Below are 11,776 nucleotides of genomic sequence, written 5' to 3'. Positions count from 1 at the left end.
CCCTCAATGTCATAGATAAAGAGAACTAAGCTGTTGGGTACTACCCAGACATGGTTGCCAGGGGCCCAACATGGCCCAAGTAGATCCCAGCCTGGTCTCTCGTTAGTGTTAGGATCTCAGTGCTCAGATGGCACAAAGACAGTCCTCGGAAACCTAAAACTACCAGCGCAGTTTAAAACCTTCCTGGCTTTCCTTTTCTGTAGAGGGAAAAGAAAAAGATTTGTTCAGGTCTTTTGACAACTATATTTGGTCCACAGCTGCTTAGAGCCTTGTTCTAGAAACTATATCATTGAGCATGGACTATGTGAGAAGAGAAAAATGATTTAAACAAGCATTCCGCTGGAGCCACAAGAAGAGGAAAGCGACAGTAACCAGAGCCAAGTAAGTACTTTTGGTAGTCACCCAAGAAGTATGAACAAAATAAGAAATGGAAAAAAGACATCTGAAACATTGTTTTCTTAGAAACAAAATGGAGTATAATCTCCTTAAATAACGTACCCTACCTTCTTCAAACTTGTATTAAACGTTTTTATTCATTCTTTTATCCAACACTTATTGAGTCAAAATAATTCTGGTATATCCTTAAGGTGAAATACTATTCAGTCTTTTATTTTATTTTGTTTTATTTGCTTGCCAGTCCTGGGATCTAACCCTACACTTTGGTGTTATCAGCATGATATTCTAACCAATTGAGTTAACCAGCCAGCTCTCAGTCTTTTAAAATACTTTTGAAGTAATTTTTTTTTAATCCTGCTACTAGGTTATTTTATTTTTGCCTCTCAAAAAAGCGATTACATTGTGTAATGCTGAATATACTAATTATCTTGATTTGATCATCACATATTGCACACAGGTATTGATACTCAATATGGTACCCCACAGATATGAACAATAAAAAAAATTATAAATAAATGAATACGAGTTAAATATGAACTCATCAGCTGTGCTTCTTTTCAAACTAACTCCGTTCTTGGAAGATCGCATATTCAGTGTCCCAGGTGAAATCCACGGTGCCATCCCCTCCAGTTTGGACATACATGTTACTGACATTACAGGCTTAGGAAGTAGGCCCTTTAAAACCATGACAATGAGACAAATATACAGTATGGAAAAAAGCAAATTCCCACTGAGAATTAAAGTAATGAGTGTGGTCCTTGCAGAGAACAAAACAGGCACAATCAGGCCCTTTCTGTTTAAGCATGGGCAGATTTCCCGAGGAAAGAGAAGGTGGCATTTTCTCATCCTGTATACTATCAGGGCATGGACTTTGGGAGAAGTTGGTATTGTAACTTGGTTTCTGGTGTCACTGTGGCTATGCAAAGTGGGCAGGTCCATTTCCCATTTTCCAGAGACTATACTTCCCAAATGGAGCCACTTGCATCACTCACAGCCAGCGAGTGTTTCTGAAGAGTGTGGTTTCTGCTGAAATCCAGGGTGAGCTACACAGAGTAGAGGTCCTAAAGTACCAGAATATTACCCCCAAAGCTGAAGTCAAACTCCCCCCGTTCACAGGAGCTTCCTGGAACTGGTAGAGGACACTGGACTGGGGAACCTGCAGGAGCTGCATGAAGTCAGAAGACTCCCATGCCATGGCACAGTACTCAGCCTAGATCCTTCCATGGCCAGAGACCCTCTGTATGGAAATGAGGATCTGAGAATTGAAAATGCCATCATTGAACAATGCCTCACAGCCAAAGATGGAGCTTTGTCAGAAAACATATACTCAGATTTTTCGGAAGACATATCCTCGGACTTGTCAGAAGACACATTTGCAATCCCAGTTGAGAAGATAAGCACCTTCTGGAGGTGTCAGAAGAGTGCTCATGGATGGGAGAGGTCAGAGGGTACTGGCTTGGCTCTTCAGAACACAGAAGAGATAACTGAGTTGGAGTCCCTGACCTCTAGTAATTACATGAACTTTCCTGGTCCCCTGCCACACCCTCCAAAACCCAGAAGTTCGTAATTTCTGAGGCTGGGATGTCCAAAGTCCAGGGAACATATCTGGTGACAGTCTTGGTGGTGACTTCAATGACTCAGAGTATAACATTGTGAAATGGTGGAGCAGAGAGAGAGCCTTTTGAAGAAATTCTGACATGTTCATCATATAATGGTAGGTGATAATGGTAAACAATAAATGGAATGATTCTAATTAAGTAAAAATATATATGCATTTATGTAAAAAGCCTGGAAAGGATTCACACCAACATGTCAGTAGTGGCCATCTCTAGCAAGTGAGATTATTGGTCACATTTACTCTCTCCATTATACTTTACTGGATATCCACAATTTTCAAAGACATTCAGTAATTTTTCATAATTTGAGAATCTGCTGTGTGTCAGGCTCTACGCTAAACTGTGGGGTGGAGGCTGCAGGAGTTACTTAGGGAGGCTGACCTGGAAACACACAGTCAAAATCGTGTAGGGAATACAGCAGAAAAATGACCAGAGGGACGGTAAGAAGTGGCTGGAAGCATTTTGGAAAGGCATCCCTGGAATGGTTACATGTGGGCAAGATATTAAAGTTGAAGAACTGTTTGCCAGGGAAAGAAACATAGGCATTGCATTTCAGAAAGAGGGAACAATATATGCACGTATATGAGGGTAGCCTGTAGAAAAATGATCTAAATAATTAATAATAATTACCGTAGGTGGAGAATAAGCACTTGGGGAAAAATGCTTATCCTCACAAATAATCAAGGGAACACAAACTAAAGCCAGTATGAGATGCTGCTTTGCCCACCAGATTGGCAAAGAAAAATAACTTACAACAAGCGAGGAAGCAGTGAGTCACACAGTCTGTTCTGCTGAGAGTAGGGATGGGCCCGGCCACTCTGGGAGGCAATGCAGTAATGTGTATTTAGAGTCTTAATGTTTCTCCCTCACTGGCCCAGTAATCCTTCAATTCTATGAAGTTGAATTCTACAGAACTGGATTTGAAATGTGAACAAAGATCTTTGCTGTATTCAGACTTTCATAGTAATTTTATTCCTTCATTCACTCATTTGTTTATTTTGGGCAGTGGGCTCACAGGTGCTCATTGCATTACTTTGCTACATTACTGGCATATGTGAACATGCATTCTTTTGTATGCATCAAATATTATATAACTAAAGATTTAAAAACCTGAGCTGAATATACACATTACATTTCTATATCATCTGGCACTTGCAGAGCATTTTCATCCTCACTATCTTATCAGATCCTCATAACCTCCCTGTAAATTGGGCAGGGTGAGCCTTATTCTGGGTAAAGAATGGATGTTGCCCAGTTTGCCACCCCCTTCCCTGACCTTTCTCAGAGAACCTGATCCTGCCCTGGAAGGTGCAGCCCCAGGAGACACAGGATCTCCCACCACCACTGTGGGCCAAAGTGAGGCGATCTATATACGGTGTCAAAAGTAGAACCAACCTTAAATGCCCACCAGTTGGGAAGAGTGATATACATTTTAGAATGAAGGACTAACATATAGCCAAGGCATCATAATTTTGGTAATTTTTTTAAATTTTGGTAATTTTTTAACAGTGCGGATTAATGTAGAACTTGCCCCAAATGGGTCTGTAATTTCTTTCTCATTTCCTCATACCCCCTAGAATATGACCCAGCTGATACTCGGATGCAGCTAAGTAACTGATATGCTGGGAGAGCCCCTGGTAAATGGAGTCTGAGTTAATAATAATAATAATAATAATAATAATAATAAAGATCATAAATGAGAAGTATAAAAAGAATAGAAAATTGATATACTTTATTATTTTCTCTCTTCTAAGTGCTGTACAAAGTAGAGCTCTACTGCAAAATAATAGCTAACGGTCAATTGATAAACCTGCATTGACTGAGCACTTAGTATGTGCCAAGCATTCTGCTATGTGGTATGTCCTTGAGTTGTTGCCCAACGTGAAATTCGAGTCTTCCCAATTTTCTGACATCTCTTGTCTCCACCCTGGTTGACTTCCACTAAAGTGTTTGCCTCACTGGTTGCAATGCATTATCAAATAATCCCATTTCCAGGGTGTAAAATAATTTATATTTCTCTCTTGGCAATTGCGTTTCAATATCTTTCCATTAAACTGCATACCTCAGGTAGTTGTGCATGTATGTGTGTCAATGCACGTGCATGTGTGTGTATCTGGTTATTTCTTTCCTTCTTGTTGTTTGGCAGTTTCACAAGCAATAATCCCCAAACAGCTGAAATACTTACTTGCACTTAAGAATCCACATGTCTATATATTTCTAGACACTTAAGTCTCTTCCCACTCTTACGTACACTAGTGCTAACAAATATGAGCATTAAAAGTAATCTGTTCATCACAGATTAACTTCTGATTCCCACAATTACCTGGCTGAATCATCTTTGGCAGTTTGATCTTCCTCAAGAAGGAAACACAATTGAAAATGATTAAGATAAACTGGAGTTTATCACCCAAAGACCTATTGCTAGACAAAAGGTGCTGAGCCTACAATAAGAGTACCAGTATGATCAATAATAATAGCTACCATTTACTAAGTGCTTTACTGTGTACTAGGCACTGTACGATGCTCATTATAAATATCTCATTTAGACATTATCTCCATTTTACAGATGAGTAAACTGACTTCAGAAAGAAGTAAACAGAAAGAAATAAACAGAGCTAGCACTCCAACCCTGGGTTTGACTCCTATCCACTAAATGCCGATGTGTGATAATATAAAAACCGTTCTCTCAAAAGAAGTTTTCAATTCTATATATGGAGAGAAGTTTTTTCTATCCATCTATATACTTATAGCTATATATCTATGTTTTAATATATGCATCTACATAAAATTGTTAAATTTGCAAGAGTACAATTGTTTTAGTAAACAACCACATACTTCATGGCTAAGATGGACCTGCTTTCACTATGTTGAAAGTTCCTTTCACTATGTTGAAAGCTACCAATTAAAAAAAAAAAATCTCTTTGCATTTTTCTGATCCCCCTCAGTTCTTAAGTCCTTTTCTCCACGTTGTCCTGGATAGCCCACAAGGGACATGCTCAGGGACTGACAGTTGCCACAGTGTTTTAGTCCATTTTGTGTTGCTCTAACAGAATAGCTGAAACTGGGTAGTTTATAAAGAACAGAGGTCTATGTGGCTCACGATTCTGGGACAGCTGCATCTAGTGCAGGCCTCAGGCTGCTTCTACTCCTGGCAGAAAGTGGCAGGCAGCGGAGGGTACAAACAGATCACATGGCGAGAGGAAGCAAGAGAGAGATGGGAGGTGCCAGGGTCCTATCAACAACCAGCTCTCACAGGAACTAATAGAGAGAGATCTCACTCAGGGTCCCCCCCTCCACTCCCCAGGGAGAGCATTAATCCATTCATGAGGGATCTGCCCCCATGGCTCAGCTCCCAACACTGCCACATTAGGGTTCAGATTTCAGATTTCCACATGAGTTTTGCAGGGGACAACACATCCAAACTCTATCACACGGCAATTGCGGGGCTGACCGGGCATCCAGCTGGGAGGTGGGCCTGAAAGATTGTGGAGGATACAGAAGCGGATCCCCCGGATGGTTTCAATGACAGTTTCCCCTTGCCTGGGCAATCCCACCCTGGAAGCAGAAGGCACCCTCACCAGCCCCTCTACAGAGACTGACCTTGATCAGCCAGGGACTGGCTTCTCTCCCTTCACTCTTTTTTTTTTTTTGGAGGGGTGGGTAGGTGTAGAGAGATGGGTCTAGTCCAATCACATTTAAGAAAGACAAGAAGAAAATTTCTTACCAGGTAATGAAGTGCAGAGAAGTGTGACCACTCACGGTTAGAGTCACCGGGTTCTAACCAACTGAGCTGGAGGCCCTGCCACCTCAGCACCAACTTTCTGCAGGGAATGATGGGAAGGGGCCCCTGGTGGATGATGGGAGATCCCCTCCCAGTGGATGATGGGAAGGGAACCCTCCCCACCGGTGGATGATGGGAGGGGCCCCCTGGTGGATGATGGGAAGCCCCTTCCTGGTAGATGAGGGAGAATCCTGCCAGTGGATGATGGGAATCCCCTTATGATGGGAGGTCCTCCCTGACAGGGTTTATAAGAGGTGGAGGAGGATTTCCTCCCCTTTCCTAGTGAAGGGAAACCTGACGATGTTCTCACCTTTCTGCCTTTCTTTCCTCTGGAGGAGGAGGACGGGCTGAGCGAGCATTCTGAGGGTCTTCAGAGTTTGAGAGCCTGCTTCGGTGATCACCAAGCACTTCTGGGTCACTGGGGTGGGGGAAGTTACGGGTCAGGGAGTCTGGGGCTATTAAGGACACAGATTGGCTTGATTGAGTTTTCCTGGGACTCCACAGGGGTGCAGAGGGTGAGGTGCCCAGTGGCCCAACTGCCTCTGGGCGGCTGAGGCTCTTGGCCTGACCTGAGCTGGGGAACAGTTTCTTTCTGGAGGTTGGAATTTGGAATCTGGTACAGTCGGTGCTGCAAGGGGCTGGAAGGCAGGTCTTGCTTTTGGTGTCAATTCTTTGGATAATTGCTAAACCCACAGTGTAGTGAAGTTACCGTAGATGGACTGAAAGATTTTGGGGGGAGGCTGACTAATTCATATGGGACATAAATCAAACTGTAAACCTTCATTCAATTGCACTATGCCTAGGCGCCCAGCTGCTAATGACGGGATCCAGAACAGGGTCTGCTTAACCATGTGGTTTCCTTAAGCCACTTTCTGGTGTTTTCAATCGAAGGCTTATTGAGCCAGTGTTTCTCTGCTTGGTAGATGGCTTAAGGTCACTCCCAGAAAACCATAGTTATTCCTTGAAATCAGGATCTGGGAGGCAGTACAGTGATTATCAGCAATGGCTCTTGAGTCAGGTGGCTTGGTTTGAATACCAGTAGCTGTATGATCTTGAGCAGTGATCCTACCTCTCTGTGACTCCCTTTCCTTAGCTGTACAATGGGGAAATGATAGCAAGGATTTAATAAGATAACTCATATAAAACTCCTAAAACACTGCCAGCACAGCATCAGAACTCAGTAAACATTAGTTACTGTCATTGTTAGAGCAAACATTAAAATAGAAATTCTGACATTTATTTTTATATGCAAAAAGTAACGTTTATTTGCATATACTTAATTATATTACCATTCCAGATTTCTAACATTTAAAATACTTTTGACATTTTATTATAAAAATAAGGCATGCTCAATTGTAGTAAATGTAGAAACTGCCAACGCAATTATCTGTTATCTCAAACTCCCCACTTGCCCCACGAGAAAAGCTGTGAAATTTTGATGTTTACAACTTTATCTTTGCAACAAAAAGACAATATAATTTTAGAGTTTTGTGTGTTAATTTGCTTGTAACTTGCTTATTTAATCAGTAAGTGATGTACTTGGGCCGAGGATTTGGTTAACATTGCAACTGTACTTTGGCATTGTTTCTGAGGGAGAGAGCGGCAGGGAATGTGTGCTCTAGAAGATCTATGGGTCTTCAACTCTCTCTCTCTTTTTTTTTTTTTTTTTTTTTTTTTTGGTGGCTGGCCGGTCTGGTGATTTAGACACTTGGCCTTGGTGTTGTAATACTGTACTGTAACCAACTCCTCTAACCGGCCAGCCCTATGGGTATTTACCATGTGGGTTTGGCATCTGTGATGCTGCCAGCAAGACCAAATCCTGTTTACTTAGCCACTCCTCCCAGTTCCTATAGCAACAACAAATAACACACTGGGGTGGGTGGGAAAGGAACTTTCTATTGATGATATGTGGTTTCTTTGTAATATCTTCATTGTTAACATTATGTAACTATTATAATAAATAACAATACATGAATAGAATATCATTTTTGATCCCCACAGCAGCCCTTTGAGATTTTAAGGGATTATTCTTCCCAGTTTACAGAATAGAAAACCAAGTCTAAGAGGGCAGGTGAGTTGCCCGAGGTCACCAAAGCTAAAAAGCAGTAGGAACCCAGAATTAGAACTTGGGCATTCTGGCTCTAGGTAAGTAATGTTTTCACCAAGCAATGGTGACTTTAAAGCCTGGTTTGCCCCCAGTTAGATCAATTTTTTGGAATACCTAGATATCAGATTAAAGGAATAAACTGATTGGGTTACCATTATTGTTGAAGGTATTACATTTTGAAATCAACAGAAAGCATATTTAGATTTAAGTTGAAACAGAGTTATCTGTAAGAACACATGAGTTATTTGCAAGAATACCTGAAAGACTGAATAAACAAGTGGTCAGTGGCCGGACCATGCACAGAGTTCAGAGTCAGAACTCTGATGCTCAACCTGTAGCAAGCTGCCCAGGAAACTAGCCCATTGTCTGCAGTGACAGCCTAGGCAGCAAACCTGCTCTATGTAAGTCAGACTTGCAGGAGTCAGATTACTACCTCTACAAAAAATCCAGGAAGCCAAACAGTGACCTTGTAATAGTCAAAATCTCCATGAGTGATGAACTGGCCGCTTTCCTAACTTTTGTCCCCATTTCCTACTTAGGGCCAACCAGAGAGAGGCAAGTGTGCATCCCTAACCAATCACATAGGGTGCCCCATTTCTACTCTGCCTCGTCCAGCTTCTCCTGGCCAGCATCCTCCAGCAAGGGCACACCTGGAGCCTTCCCTTTTTTCCACTAGAAAGCTTTCCATTCCTCTACCTGCCTTTGAGTCTCTCCTAAAATGCAAGTGATCGTGGCTGACTCCTCTGTCATAGCAAGCTCTGAATAAATAGCCTAACTTGTTCCCATTTGGGTAGTTTTCATTTATTTCTACATACAAAAATAGAGAATTTTAGGTACAGTTGATAAAGGTAGAAAGACCCCTACCATATTTCCATCTCACTGGGATCTAAACGCCCATAGGGACTGGGTTTTGTTGGCTTGGTTGAGCCAAACCAATCTATGTGCAAAACTCTTAGTTCTAAATGCTGTGGGGGAAACAAAAATGAGGGTGGCATAGCTCCTGAGTGTCCAGAAAACAGAGAGCCACACAGATGACTATTGCATGAGACAGAATTTGGTGCATGTGATGACGATGGTTTAAGATACCGTGTGAGTTAACCGACCTAGTGAGCACATCCAGCTTGCAAGTTCGATGGAAGCTGCAGGGAGGGGTGTCAAATGTATAGAGCAAAAAATTAAAATACAGAGAAATATGGTTAATATATATGAATAAAATAAACTCAGCACAGGAAACAGTATGGATGTTCCTCAAAAAATTAAAAAAGAACTACCATATGACCCAGAAATCCCATTTCTGAGTATACTCATATATCCAAAGGAAATGAAATCAGTATCTCAAGGAGATATCTGCACTATTCACAAAGGCCAAGAGACGGAAACAATCTAAGTGTTCATTGGTGGACAAATGGATAAAGAAGACTTGATAAATAAATAAATGTATGTATGAATATTATTCAGCCATATAAAAAGAAGGAAATAGGGCCGGCCAGTTACACAGGTGGTTAGATCACAGTGATGATAACATTAAGGCCCAGGGTTCGATCCCTGTACTGGCCAGCCACCCAAAACAAAACAAACCCCAAACCAATCCACTTCCCCCGCCCCGCAAAAGAAGGAAATCCAGTCATTTATGACAATGATGGATGAACCTGAGGACATGATACTAAGTGAAACAAGGCAGACACAGAAAGTTGAGTACTGTATAATCTTACTTACATGTGTGTGTCAGTACATTTGTGCTGCTGTAACAAAATACCACAGACTGGGCAATTCATAAAGAACAGAAACTTATTTTCTCACGGTTCTGGAGTCTGAGAAGTCCAAGATCAAGGCACTGGCATGTGGTGAGGGCCTTTGTGCTGTGTCCTCACATGGCAAAAGTGGAAGGGCAAAGGGGGACAAATGCTGTGTCCTCACACGGAAGAAGAGTGGAGAGCCAAGCACTGCCTGTAGCCTCTCATAAGGTCCTGGACCCATTCCTGAGGTAGGAGCCTCACAGCCTAATCACCTCTTAAGGGCCCACTTCTTAATATTGTCACATTGGCAGCACCTTAATTTTCAGGGGGACACATTCAAACCATGGCATTGTGAAATCTAAACAAGTCACCGTATAGAAGCAGAGAGTAGAATGGTGGTTGCCAGGGGCTGGAGTGTGAGGAAAACGGGGAGATGTTGGCTGGAGGGTACAAACTTGCAGTTATAAGATGAATAAGTTCTGGCAATCTACTGTAACAGTCTGGTGACTATAGTTAATAATACTGTATTGTTTACTTGAAATTTGCTGAGAGATTCTAAGTGTCACCACACACACACACACACATACACATGCACAAAGGGTAACTATGGCTGGTGACGGATGTATTTATTAATTCATGGTAATCAGTACACAGTGAATACCTATAACAAATCATCATGCTGTACACCTTAAATATATAAAATTTTTACTTGTCAAATATTTTTTAAAACTCACCACTTATAATTAAATTATACGTTTTGTCATACTTAAACCTTTAAAATAGATAGCTGATAAATGGAGTGGAAGTCCTTTCCTTTTTCTCCAAACTCCATTCCCCTCTCCCTCTCCAAGGGAGCTCTCATCATGAATTTGGAGCTTTTTCTTAGCCAGTCTTTGAAGAATGGACGTGATTTTTGATAGGCGGCGGCGGGGGAAGGAGGGCATTCCAGGGAGAGGGGATGGCTCAGGAGGGCACAGAGGTGGGACATGAGGATGTGTTTGGGGCAGTGCCTGTGGTCTGGCTTGTCTGCAGCTCTAGCAAGTACAGAGGGGGACGGTGGGCAGGAGGCCGAGAAGACGGTAGTGCCCAGTGGGACCGGTCTGTATTCGGGTTCCTGAGTAGGACAAGGAGTGAGAAGTGGCTGAGAGGGCCAGAGACCTAGGCAGAGAGGCCGGTTCAGAGGCTGCTGCCAGGGTTTAGTGGGGGAATAGAACGGCTGGGTCTGAGGTGGTGACAGAGGAAATGGGAAGGAGATCAGCAGGGGCCTTGGGCAGGTGGAGCGGCGTGTGAGGTGACTGGGGGAAGCCAGGAGGGTCCCGTATGCGAGTGACAGTGCGTGTGGACGAGTGTGCCCGTGGACTAGCGTGGTGGGCGAGTGTGCGCGTGGGCGAGTGTGCGTGGACGAGCGTGGGTGTGTGCGTGGGCGAGTGCGCGTGGACGAGTGTGCGTGTGTGTGCGTGAGAGCGTATATGTGTGCCTACGGACAAGCGTGCATGTGCACGTGGACGAGTGTGCGTGGACGAGTGTACGCGTGGACGTGTGTGCGCGTGGACGAGTGTGCGCGCGTGGGACGGTGCTGGTGTGTGTGAGCGCGGGGGTGCCGGGACGGGAGGGGGCGGAGCTCCGAACGGGACACCCGAGACAGTCGGAGGCCCCGGGGGGCTGGGACCCGCGTCGGGGCGGCGGTGTCAGGCCCTGCGGGACGACAGAGTGGACGCGCGCCTGCGGAGGCCAGAGCCGCCTCCTCGAGAGTGGGGGAGATGTCTACAGACAAGAGGACAGACCTCAGCGGACACATGTCGGTGGACCGCGGGCACCGAAGGTCAGAAGAGCCAGAAGGGTGACAGGGAGCGGGCAGCACCCCGAGGGACCCGAGAAGCCGCGGGCGGGTTGGAGGGGCAGCGCCAGCTCCCGGCAGGGGTGAAACCCTCTCGAGAGTCAGCCGGACGCGCTTCCGCGCCCTTCCTCCGGAGGGCCCCGTTCCAGGGTGGTCCTCGCTGCGGCGTTCCCAAGCAGCCGGCTGCAGCGATCCCAGGCGCCGCGACCTCTCTCCAGGTTAGAGAGCCGGAGGGCAGCGCGGTGCGGAACCCGCCCCGGCCCGCCCCTCTCCTCCCCCCTGCCCGGGAGGCGATTGGTTGAG

At 44.4% G+C, this 11,776-nt stretch overlaps 1 protein-coding gene across 1 annotated transcript; it reads left to right on the top strand.

Moving 5' to 3' along the window:
• The first annotated feature begins 928 nt into the window (after positions 1–928).
• On the top strand, positions 929–11,775 carry LOC103593836 (protein THEMIS3-like). Its single transcript, XM_008576917.1, is given in 6 exon segments — positions 929–1,247; positions 1,250–1,402; positions 1,405–1,514; positions 1,559–1,707; positions 3,298–3,368; positions 11,282–11,775. Coding segments are annotated over 6 exon segments (1,296 nt in total).
• Position 11,776: the final 1 nt, after the last annotated feature.

This window comes from Galeopterus variegatus, unplaced genomic scaffold (genome assembly GCF_000696425.1).
Source record: "Galeopterus variegatus unplaced genomic scaffold, G_variegatus-3.0.2 Scaffold1427, whole genome shotgun sequence".
Classification (NCBI taxonomy): Eukaryota; Metazoa; Chordata; class Mammalia; order Dermoptera; family Cynocephalidae; genus Galeopterus; species Galeopterus variegatus.
Note: the sequence above shows the minus strand (reverse complement) of the source record. Positions and strands in the feature narration are given on the sequence as shown.